At 32.8% G+C, this 13,026-nt stretch overlaps 1 protein-coding gene and 1 long non-coding RNA gene across 4 annotated transcripts; one reads left to right on the top strand and one right to left on the bottom strand.

Moving 5' to 3' along the window:
* Window positions 1-4,776: 4,776 nt before the first annotated feature.
* LOC101210108 (probable serine/threonine-protein kinase PBL25) lies at window positions 4,777-9,444 on the bottom strand. The gene is made up of 5 exons (XM_031884957.1): window positions 9,278-9,444; window positions 8,028-8,215; window positions 7,450-7,639; window positions 6,274-6,665; window positions 4,777-5,733 (listed from the first exon to the last, which is right to left on the bottom strand). Exons 1-5 carry the CDS (start codon window positions 9,405-9,407, stop codon window positions 4,939-4,941), a joined length of 1,695 nt encoding a protein of 564 aa, XP_031740817.1. The 5' UTR covers window positions 9,408-9,444; the 3' UTR covers window positions 4,777-4,938.
* LOC116403651 lies at window positions 4,832-12,367 on the top strand. 3 transcript variants are annotated; one of them, XR_004216402.1, is made up of 5 exons: window positions 4,832-5,246; window positions 5,397-5,801; window positions 6,411-6,585; window positions 6,929-6,996; window positions 11,843-12,367. It is a non-coding gene; the product is annotated as an uncharacterized LOC116403651 (long non-coding RNA). The 3 variants fall into 3 exon arrangements; XR_004216401.1 differs by having other exon boundaries at window positions 6,929-11,673; XR_004216400.1 differs by having other exon boundaries at window positions 6,929-11,744.
* Window positions 12,368-13,026: the final 659 nt, after the last annotated feature.

Genomic DNA, 13,026 nt, shown 5'->3' with positions numbered 1-13,026 from the left:
ATGAGTACAATAAACATATGAATATAATAAAACTAGGACACATATCCAATATGTCTCCCACTTGTCCTAGTTTACAAACACCGTAGACCTAAACTATGTAGGTGACCATCAAACACTTTAGCTGTGAGGGCTTTTGTAAAATGATCAATAATGTTTTACTTATAAGATATCTAGGTCACCACAACGTCACTACGATGTACAATTTTTCTGATAAGATGGTACTTGTGTTCGATATGTTTTTCTCGTTTATGGCGTCTAGGTTCTTTTGAATTTGCAATTGCACCACTGTTGTCATAGTATAAAGTGAATTGACAGATGCATATTTGGAACAACTTCCAGATATGTCAAGAATTTCCTTAGCCATATTGCTTCCTTTGTCGCTTCGCAAGCTGCTACATATTCAGCTTCCATTGTAGAATCGACTATACAAGTTTGCTTTATGCTTCTCCAAACTATTGTTCCTCCATTTAAAGTGAATGTTGATTCAAATATAGACTTTCTAGCATCTTTATTAGCTTGAAAATCAGAATCAGTGTATCCAGTAAGGATTATATCATTTGTATCATACACGAGCATATAGTCTTTTATTCTTTTAAGATATTTTAGAATATTCTTAACAGTTGTTCAGTGATCACATTCAAGATTGGACTAATATCTACTGAACATCTCTACTGAGTAGCAAATGTTAAGTCTAGTACATAATATTGCATACATCAAACTTCCAACAGCGGAAGCATATGGAATATTTCTCATATCCTCAGCTTCTTGAGGTATCTTAGAACATTGTTCATTTGACAAATGAATTCCATATCTGTACAATAGTAGACCCTTTTTAGAATTCTACATTTTATATTTAGACAACCTTTTGTCTATATAAGTGCTTGAGACATGGCTAGTATATTGTTCTTACAGTTCCAAACAATTTGAATCCCAAGAGCGTATTGTGCATCTCCCAAATATTTCATTTGAAATTGCGTAAGCTAGCAATTTTTTTTTATGTCATTTAGATAACCTACAACATTCCCAATGTGTAGAATATCATCGACATACAAAACTAAAAATGCTACAATAGAATTGTTGATCTTTTTGTAAACACAAGGTTCGTCAACATTCTACTCAAAACCATAAGACTTGATCGTAATATCAAATCTTATATTCCATAATCTAGATGCTTGCTTTAATCCATAAATGGATTTTTGAAGCTTACAAACCTTTTGTTCTTGTCCCTGTTGTATAAATCCCTCTGGTTGAGCCATATAGATACTCTCTTTAAGATTGTCATTCAAAAAAGTGGTTTGACATCCATATGCCAAATTTCATAAACATAAAAAGTGACAATGAATAAGAATATTCTAATCGACTTAAGCATGACAACGAGAGAGAAAATTTCCTCATAATCTACTCTCACCCTTTGGGTATAACCCTTTGCCACAAGTCAAGCCTTAAAAGTATGTACTTTACTGACTTTATCTCGTTTTCTCTTGTAGATCCATTTACAACCAATAGGTTTTACGCCATTTGGTTGATCTACTAGAGTCCAGATAGAATTAAAGTGCATAGACTCCATTTTGAGGTCCATGACTTTGATCCATTGGTCGCAATCCACATCATTCATTGCCAGTTTATAAGTTAATGGATCCTCTACGCCATCATCAAGTATGACGACTTGAGGTTCAGTTGAACCCAAGTAGCGATCAGACTGATAAACAACCCTCCCACTACGTCGAGGCTCTCTAAACTCTTGAGAAGGATGTGATTGACCAGATTTTCTAGTTTTATCAACTACTTTAGTTGATGAACTAGATGTATCCGTAGCATTTTTATAAATCACATTTAATACTAGTTTACTGTGGGGTTGATGATTTCAGATGTGGTCTTCCTCTAACAATGTGGCATTTGTCGATACAAATACTTTATTATCCTGAGGATCATAAAACAAATCACCTCTTGATTTTTTTGGATAACCTATGAATAGACATAATTTTGAACGATGTTCCAATTTCTTAGAATTTTGCACCAACACATGTGTTGAGCATCCCCAAATTCTAAGATGACGTAAACTTCCTTCACACCATTTCCATAGCTCATAAGGTGTTTATGAAACATTTTTATAGGGAACATTATTCAAAATATAGATAGCTGTCTCTAAAGCATATCCCCAAAACGAATCTAGCAGTTGAGCAAAACGCATCATAAAGCGAACCATGTCCAACAAGGTTTAGTTTCTTCTTTCTAATACATCGTTCTGCTGATGCGTATTTGGTGTAGAGAGTTGTGATTGGATTTCATGTTCTATCAAAATAGTCTTGGAATCGCAAGTCCATATACTCTCTAATTCATTCTCAACTCCAGCTTTATATTCTTTGAACTTTTCAAGAGAATCAGACTTGTGATGCATTAGACAAACATGATCATACCCCGAATAATCAACCATGAAACTAACAAAATATTTGTACCCTCATCGAACTTTTTTTTAATAAGTTTTTAATTAGGCAAACATGTTCTATCAATTTAAAAATACAAAGAACAAACATTTTAAATAAGTTTCAATAACAATAAAATTGAACCAATTTTCCATAAAAAATAGGTTTTTTCATAAGAGAGAAAAATAAATTAGTTGTAAATTAAAAACACTAATTTAGTTTTTCAGAAAGAAAAATAAAAGGGGTGTTTGCAAAAATAGCAAAATAAAATGATGATAGGAACCATGTCACTACATTTTCTAAATTGCAAAAGTAACAAATTTAAATACGGATAACTCTCTAATAACCCTCTGATAACCCTTTGGTTGTCGTCTGATATCATTAATTACTTGTCATATTTGCAATTCGAAAAAAAGGTGGACTGATTTTCTAAATTATTTTGTCATCTAATGTAATTTAAAAAAAAAAAAAAAAAGTATATGAAAAATGAAAAAGAAAGAAAGAAATGGGTGAGTCTAAGGAGAGAGAAAAAAAGAAATGGGCAATCCTAAATAGTTTTTAAAATGTATTATTTTAATAAATAGTTTTTCAAAATGCAATATTAATATAATTTTTCATGTCATTCTCCATCACCATAAGTAATTTTTACTAATTAGTTTTAGAGGTGTTTTAAAAAATATAACAAAAACGAAAAAACATTCTGACTCTATAACACAATTTTGAAAATAAAAAAACCTGACTAGCGTACAATGAGAAATACAAAAAATGGTAATATATTTGGTTATTTTTATCGTTTAGATTTGGAACCATTTTTTTTCAAAATTCTTTTGACGATTTAATTTTAAATTTGAATAGCCAAATCTAAACTATATTTTTTAGATTTAGACCATTATTTAGATTGGATAGTTTAAATTTGGATAAACTATTTTTAAATATTTTTTTTATACAAAATGATTTGAATTTTGGTATACGATTTTTTAAATTTGGCTATCCAAATCTAAACGACTTTTTTTAGACACGATTGAGATAATAAAATCACATAATCATAAAGAAAGAAAGACGATAAAAAGGAATGACAAATTTAAAATATTTAGATAAATGGTCAACTTAATCAACTTTTTTCATTTTGGTTGTTTGTTATATGTATGAAAGTTAACCATTCTTTTTAACAGGAAAACTAACCTATTAATTTAAACGACTAACGTGTACAAATTCTAATGAAATAATTAACTCTACCATTAAACCATTCTATTGCGGTTAATTTTACATAACATTTGATTTTAAAGATAAATGGCTGAAAATTTGGCCTAAAATAGTAATCAAACCTTTTTTTAGTAAAAAGAAATAAACTAATTCAAATTATTCACCCATATAATTTAAATTTAAATACTCAATATAATTATATTCATTATCTTAAAAAAAAAACCAAGCAAACTAAAGTTTTAAGGTAAGATTTATATAACAATAAGATAACTACACTAAATAGAAGCTAACCACGGAGGGGGTCTATTAGAGATGGAAAATGCATTATTCATCCTTGTTTATCTCACAAGGATTTTCTCACTCCCTGTCTAATTGGAGAAAAATTGGAGAATTCCCGACGAGTACCTGCAAGGCATTGTCCTAGTAGACCACATCAATTCCATCAATCTCCCCATAAATATCTTACCTTGAGTTTCTAGGGATTCTTGATAGAACTTCTATTTGTCCATCTCAACTAGTGTTTTAAAGTTGGATTCGCCCGGTTGTTTCATTGCTAACATGTTTTTTTTTTTTTTTCCAACGCTAAGCCTGATTGACCCTAATATCAATTGTTACAATCACAGTTCCTTAAGACTCATGAAGCAGTAGCAGTGCAAAACCCTCAAGCAAGTCGGCCTGCAAGCAAGAAAGAGTTAACAACAACTTAGATAATATACAACTCCAAATAGGAAGGATTGTCAACCGATCTTATATTAAAAAATATATTTCTTTTTGATATGACATTGCTGCACATGAAAAATGGAGAGAAGCCACACACTAGCATAAAATTACAAGAAAAGTAAACTAACATGAAAAATGGAATACATAAGGTTAAACATTGGACAACACACCCATACAAGTATAACTATGACACATCACTCGTATTGAGTTGAGAGACTTGGTATATAACAAGACCAATTTAAAAAGTCATTCATAAATTTAATTATGAACTAATTAATAAAAGCATGGCTAAACTAATTAACACATATCGTCTGTATAATGTAAAAAAAAAAGAAAAATTATATAATAAATTTAACTCATTTTTTTTAGTTATTTGATTGGGTTTAAAATGGGTATAAATTTTATGACGTATCGACATTCAATTATAAGATATAAATAGAAAAAGAAAAAAAAGAATTTAAATGAAGAGTGATATTTTTTTAAACACTCCAAAGCTACTAAATAAAATAGCATTTTTCCCCTCACGAGAAAATAAAAAATTGGAACATTATCCCCCTCTTTGGTGTTCTCCAAATTTCCCCTCCAATTTTTCTCATTCTTCTTCGCCACCGTGTTCGGAGCCTTCCTCAGAATCGCTGCTGTATTCGTTATGTGCTTCGTATTCTTCATCGCCAGTATGCGATTCCCTACTGCTGATATGCTCTAATGTAGAATCGTTACTATTTACAACATCGGAAGGTTCATCTTGCAGTTTGAACGATGAATCTCCTCCTTCTGAATCTCTGATACTTTCAAGGCTGTCGATTCTTCTATTTTCGGATGCGTTGCTGCTTCTAGGTGAAGAGCTTCCATCGCTTGATGAGGAGCTATTTTTTCTAGTGTGATTTGGAGCTGGTGGCTGTATGTCGTCTTTGAATACCACTCTTTTCTGTTCAGATTCTTTGTTTTTCGGTTTTTTTTTGCTTGACTTGATGTTTTCTTTTTCTCCTTCGTCTTCATCATCTGAGGAGGTATCTGTTTCGTGGTTTCTTGCGCTTGTGAAATTTGCAGATGCGCAGTCTTTGTCCTTCCCGATCTTTCGAGATTCGGTATCGGAATCTGAAGATTCTGAAGAGGAATCATCGTCTCGATTTTCCTCCTCAGGTTCTGGTTCTGGTTCTGGTTCCGGCGGATAAGGGAGTGGACGGAGATTCTCGTCCGGAACTGTGGAAAGGAAACTGAGAGCTGTCATGACGTCGCCGATCAGAGGACGGACTTCTGCTTCCTCTTGTAGACACATGGCGGCGACGGCCACGGCCTGATTCAGATCTTTCTCCGGGAACAACCGCCCAAGGAGTGGATCGGCCAGGTCTGGAAATCTCTTTGGATCTCGGAAAAATGGTTGTGCCTGTTACATAGCCATGGCTTCAAAGTGGTCAGTTCTAGGGCAAAACATAAGGATAATACCTCTATATTGTGAGTTCATTTTTTGTTTTTATAGATTACTCAATCTCGTTAATAACTTCAAATTATTAAAAGTAGCTCACATATCCACCATTTGAAAGTAAGAATTTATGCTATGTAATTCTTAACAAAGTTAGGTTTGTTTGATAATGCTTAAAATTTCAATTTCATAGTTATAAAAGTTATGCTTGCTTTTTTTGCCAGTTCTTGAGAGTGCATTTCTGTCAAATTTAAAAACAAAATTTATGTAGATTTCAAAATTTGGCTTAGATTTTTAAATTGCTCTTTCGAAACACACAAGTCAAGTCAGTGTTAATAAACTGAATTTCTCGGAACAGAAAGTAAGCATGAAATAATTATGAAACATATCTTAAAAAGCAAAAGGTAAATAATTTTTAAAACTGGACCCATGATTTCCATGAAACTAAACTAACTTTAAATTCTAAAACACATTACGAATTGAAAATTGAAAAAAAAAACGTACCCAAGTAACAAGATTCTGCTCGTTATTTGGCTTTGTAGTGTCAATGGCTTTTCTTCCAGTAATGAGTTCAAGCATAACAACTCCAAAGCTGTAAATATCAGACTTGGAAGTGAGCTGACCACCTCTTGTGTATTCAGGAGCAGAGTAGCCGTAGGTCCCCATGACCCTTGACGGCAATGGCGACTTATCACCACCGGGGCCAAGCTTCGCTAGCCCGAAATCAGAAAGCTTTGGATTGAAATCTTCATCTAGCAAGATGTTTGATGACTTCAAGTCTCTAAATATTATGGGAGGATCCGCCTGGTCATGCAGGTATTCCAATCCATTTGCAACCCCTGATGCTATCTTTATACGAACAAACCAATCCATTGGCTTTCGATTCTCTTTTATGGCTGTCAATATTGAAGCATAGTTCGATGACATTTAATAATGTATAAAATTTTAGACAGTAGTTTCTCAAACTAGCTGGAAACAAGAAAGCACATAAAAGAATGGAATACATGTACACACAGTTCTAATGGGAATGATATCCTAAGATTATTTTCTCTAAACAATAGAATAGTTATTGAATCCATATTTCAGTTCCTAAATTTTAGAAAAAAAACATCAAATTTTAATGACAAGTACTAATGAAACATGTGTATTTCATACGCAGCTTATTTGAAATAATGTGGCAAACAAATAACAAGAGCTTGAGCAGACTAGATATTTTGATGGAAAAAGGTTTGACGTATTACTTCAAAAAGAAAATATGTTGCATGAAATACTTTATTTTACTCTACAGCTCAATATTTTCTTTTACACGGCCTGCTAAATCAATCCATCTACATTTATCTTGTTACTAGACATTAGAATTTAGTTCCTATGGTTTATGTTTAGAATCTAGCCCTCGTTGGATCATCAAACCTTCATAAATAGTCCCTACTGAATGGCTTAGTTTGGAGGGTTTTATCAAATCAGGACTATTCATGAGGTTTTATCAAATCAGGGGACCGAATTCTAATTTTTGAAACCACGAGGACTGAAGTCTAACTTTCTCTAAAGAGTAGGAAGAAAATTTGTAATTTAACTAAAACCATTTAATCATATGGTAAATAATGTTAAACTATATGCAAATTTTCAATTCACTATAATAAGTTTAGAGAATTGAATTTATAGTGGGATATTTGTACATACCAAAGAGACAATCTTCCAAAGAACCTCCTGGCATATATTCATACACCAAAATTCTTTGATCTCCATCTGCACAATATCCATTAAACTTCACAAGATTTGGATGCTTCAGAAGGCTCAATGCCTTAACCTCACCAAGAAACTCCTTGTTTCCTTGTAGCCCATTTCTATCGAGCTGCTTCACAGCTACCACCTAAACAAACACACAACGGAAACAATTTCTGAAGATTTTCCCCCTTAGAATATTATAAATATAGGAAATGAACTTTAAATATGTTCAGCAACATTAATATTAATATTAGAATATTTAGAATCTGTTTGGTATAATTGATAAAATACTTTTTTTTATTCGCTCAAGTTATTCTTGATTAACACCTCATTAATCTAGTTTAGTGGTTACAAGAGGGATGACACCTAACATAGGTTATAATATTTTAGGAGTTTCTTTGACACTTAGATAAGAAAATATTGAATATATTGTTAAGTGAGGTTAATTGAAATGCATATAAGCTGGTTCAAACGGGGTGAATATCGAAGAAAAAGATCAGAAAAAGATGAGAAGGTAGAATTTGGTTATTTACCTGGCCACTTGGTTGAAGGGTAGCCTTAAAGACCTTCCCAAACCCACCTTCACCCAAAAGACATTCCTGTCGGAAATTCTTCGTAGCAGTGGCTAGCTCTCTGAAAGTGAAGGTCTGGGCATCTATTTTTTCACCTTCTTGTTGTTTGTCCTTGATTTCCTCAGCAGGCTTTGATTTGGTGGTAACCTCTGTTAAAAGAAAATAAAAAAAAGATTGTTTAATTCAAGCCTGGATCTTCGAAACTGAATAAATACTCACTTCCTTCGTAACAAAATTTATTATTTAATTTCATGGTACCATTATTCATATTCGATATCGTTTGAAAGTTTCCAAAATTTTATAATTCGGGGTTTCCCCATGAAATGACACTTTATCCATTTTCTTAGCTTTTTTTCTTATTTGGATTAATATATAATTCTATACCTTTGGGTTATATTTTAAATTTTATACTTTGAAAGTTTCAATTGATCTAATTTCTATTAATTTATGAAAATTATGTTTCATTTGAGTATATTAAAATTTATCTTTTCAATGTGTTATTATTTCAATTCCTCGTGCAACGTAATTTTCTGAAAAAATAATTTTATTTTGTTAACTGAGTTGGAAATATTATATACTGTAATTTGATCAATCTTGCAAGGCAAACAATAATTGAAAATATAGAAAATTAAAATATAGGCAGTTAAATCATAGCTAATAATCCATATATAAGCTGAATATTTATTTACATTAACCAGATAGTATCACATAAAATACAAAATGCACTTATGGTTATATGGATAATCATTAATTTACAAGGTTTAAAAAAATTGCTAATAGATCGCCTTTAATAGTATCTAGTAGATCTTTGCTTAAATAATTTTCTAGATTTGAAATTTTAGCTTATGAATTGCTATTTGCTTTCTAATTATTTTTTTTCAATATCCTACTCACGTTCTAAAAGCAACATTATAGTTGTTTGTTTCTAAAAATGACAATTTTTGTATCAATTTTTTTTCACTTATATGGTTTCAACGTGAACACGAAAGTTGAGTATTTCCATTATATTGTAAACAAAATAGAATGTGTATTTACTGATTTAGATTTTTGGTTTTTATAATTTTTTTATAATATAATAAATATGCATCAACATCACAAACATTACCTTAGGTAGAAACATAATGTATCATAAAAAAAAATTGAGATGAAGAAAACATAAATTGAGAGAGCATCAAAAGATTTGGAAAGGGTGGAGAGTGAGAAGAACAAACCAGGGGACTTGGGGGGCGGAGGAGGAGTACGGTGGCCGGAGGAAGAAGAGCCTGAACTGTCGTTATTGTTATTCTTATCGATCCCTTTCTTGCTCTTCTGAGACGAGAAACACGGAAAGCAACTCATCATTCTCTATTTTTACACACACCCACTCTCTTTTCTTTTTCCTTCAATCCGATCCCACAATCTGGAAAAAGAACAATTTAAAAAATACAACAACCATAAAAAAAGAAGAATAAATTAAAATCAAGAAGCAGATAATTCATGGAAGAAGAAGAAGAATTTCATAGAAAGAAAAAAAAATGGGGGAAAAGAAGGGTAATAATTAGAGGACGCTGGGTCCTCCAAGGTTATTGAAGGACCCGGCGAGAGAAGATGGGGAATGAATTTGAGGAATGAAACAGGACAAACTATGTGCGATTAATGAAGAGGAGGCCATGGGATTTTGGAACTTACAATACTATCATTCTTTTTGGGGGAAAGAGAAATTGTAATTTTCTTAATTTTTTTTAGGAGTTTTTTAGGATGGAGAAATTTAGGGAGATTTCAATGGAATTTTTTACCCATTTTTCTTCTTTCCAATGGTACCACAGAAAAACGCGGCATTTTCATTTCTGTTTTTTTTTTTTGTTTTTTTTCCCTTCTGTTTTTTCCCTTTTTCTTTAACAGTTTTAAAGGAATGAAGGTTGAATCGAACACACACCGCACTTCCCGAATCACTCTCTCTAATACAAACCCTTACCATAGATTGCTTTTACATTTCTATCTCATTTTCATAAATATAACAAAAACACTCAAATAATAAAATAATTTATCAACAAAATAACAAAATCAAAAAGCCTATAAAACTAGTAAAAAGCCTATAGAACTAGTAACATATTAAATTATTTTCATAGATGACAAATTTGCTCTTGATTTTGTGATGATTTTTCACTTCTTTTTTTTTCTTCTTTGCGATTTATTAATATCCTCTTTGTATTATTAATTTTTTCATATTATTACTTCTTCTTTCTTCGTATTCTCACTTGCCTTTGTTTATGCTTTTGTCATTTTAACCTAATTGAAAACAAAAACACCTTTCTTACTCTTACTGTGTTGTAAATCAAACTAATCCTAAAATTTACATAAAAATAGCATGATTAACTAGGATTCAAATGGGAATTTAACTGAACAAGATTAACTGTAATATCTACATTAAAAATATTGTCAAATTGTCAAATACCTAACAAGCTTCAACCCACGCTGGAGGAAAATTGAAACTGACTTCAGAGGCTACCAAGGAAAGGAAACTAACGGAGAATGAGAGGAGACCCACGGAGGAGAATGAAAAAGAATGAAGAGGAGAACCATGAATGATGTAGAATGAATGAAGGAGACCAACAGAGAATGAAGATGAATGAAGGAGACCCGCGAAGAATGAAGAGAAAGACTGACGACTTCTTTTCTTTAATTTTAACCTAATTGTGTGAACCACATCCAAACCGCAAGCAAACCAAAACCAATTCAGTTTGGTTTTGTTTGGTACTATTGTTCTTTCAAACTGATCCAACTCGAACTAAGCTGAGTCAGTTTGGTTCGATTCGTCCATTTGGTTCAATTTTTTGCACCCCTGATAAATAGGGCCAAAAGCCAAAGGTAAAAGGAGCTGGAGATGTTAGATTTTCTGATAAAAACAAGGAGAAGTTTTGAGTGTTGAATGGTCGGTTTAGAGAACCACTAGACGAGAAGAGAAAGCCGAAAGCAAAGAAGGAAGGAGTTGAAGCTAAGTATTTTCGTGAGTGATCCATATAAATGAATAAATGTTTGTGAGTGATCCTTTAAATGAATAAATGTTTGTGAGTGATTCTTCATAAAGTAAAATGAGTATTTTTGTACGAACGAATTGTTGTTTATAACGAAAACATTTGTATTTATGATCTATGTATTTAAAATAAATGTTTTATAAATGTTGTGTTACCAATATTTTTTTCGTAACCTCGTATTTATGCTTATTGCACGACTTTGTTATTTATGTGATAATATGCGTTAGGAGTAAGTTGTGAGCTAATACTTTCATATTATTAATTGTATGGATTGTATCTTGTGGTGTGGTATGATCTATCACAAGACGTTAATGGAAATCCCAGGTAACTCACGTGACGCTAGTTTCATGTGAATCCCAGGTCATAGTGAGTTGTGATGAAATCTTGACATTGGATGCTAGTGAATGTGAATCCCAGATCTAAATGAGGAATAATGTATGAGACTCTGGTTGAATTTAAATCTCAGGTCTTAGGAAAAGATTGAATGTGGAGACACTAGTGGAAATCCCAGGTAACTTGGATGACGCTAGTTGAATGTGAATCTCAAGTCCAGGCAAGGGAAGAATTCTAGGTCCCAATGATGAGTTTGAAATGTGAGATGACTTAAGTGCGTGGAACTTATTATGCTTGTTGTGATGGTGGTTGGATGCGATGAGAATCATATGTTTGTGATCTGACCTTGTTTTTATTATTATTAGAATTTCTTGTATTCCCAAGAAAGATTTTCTTAAATTCATCACTCACTAAGTTCTTTTGACTTAGGTTTTAAGTTTTCTCTCCCCAAGTTGTTAGGCGTTGAAGCCAAGCAAATAGGGGAAGACAGGGTGGTTTTGTAAGCTTATATGGTGTGAGAGTCGTGTCACTATACCTCATGTTCAAGAAGTAGGTTGTTAAGCGCATCACTACTTGATACAGATGACCCAATTCAGAAGAAAAACAAGTGCAACACCAAGACCAATCCCAGGGAGCAAGAGAGCCAAAGAACTAAGTCAGGGAAAGGAAGCCCAACGTTGTCCTCAAGTTGGGTTGTTGTGTGACTGAGGTGAAGGAAGAAATTAGCTCCTTACACCTCTAGGTACTCCATCTCAAGAAGCAATGTTTGGCGGTGAAGAAAAAAAAGTCTTATGCTCCAAAACACCTTCGCGCGAAGAGCAACACCTTGGTGGAAGAAAGAAGGCGTGTAGATTAGAGTTGCTTTTATTTCTATGTAAGAAAGGGAAAAAATGAATTTTTAATTTGAGAACTCTGTGTAAAATGTTAAGTTAATAAAAAGAAGAAGTTATTTTATTTCACTGTACTTTATCTTTTGTGCTTATCGCCTAGAAGCTAAAGTTTGTTAGAGCTAAGTATTAAGTACCAGACAACAAATCTAAGTTTAAGAGTTATTTTTTCGCTACAAAGAGTTGTGAAGGTTTTCAAAGTTCAAGTAAAGAACTTTGCAAAGAGACAAGTGAAGGGAGTTGTTTTGCTTACTAGGCATTCACGTGTCATCTTGCGGAGAGGAATGCGATGGATGTCTAGGTGACACGTCTCCACTTGGTCGTATGGAGTGACACTTGGGGCGGGACGTGACATAAATACATAGATTAGTAAAATTTTATTGTAAGGTCCTGATTGCATATAACCAACGCAATGAAGACTTTGCGATAAAAGTATTGCGCGAAAATATTCATGTTAGTAAAATGCAAGTTACGAATAAGTTATGCAACATAACCCTTACACGGAGAGGGTGCATGATAATCAAACGAATAAGTTAACCTACTTCACATAGAGGCGGTGATGTGATACAAGTATGAATAGGTCAACGATTGATGAGACCTAACCACCCAATCCAAGCTCAGGATAAGGGGTGATAGAGGCACATGGTTTTTTAGGGTTGGACCATTTTTTGTTGCCGGTTAGAGAAATCATTTCGGTATGGAAAGGCTCGCCTACGAAAGTCTATA

This window comes from Cucumis sativus, chromosome 1 (genome assembly GCF_000004075.3).
Source record: "Cucumis sativus cultivar 9930 chromosome 1, Cucumber_9930_V3, whole genome shotgun sequence".
NCBI classification, from domain to species: Eukaryota; Viridiplantae; Streptophyta; class Magnoliopsida; order Cucurbitales; family Cucurbitaceae; genus Cucumis; species Cucumis sativus.
This window is presented reverse-complemented; position numbering and strand designations above follow the sequence as displayed.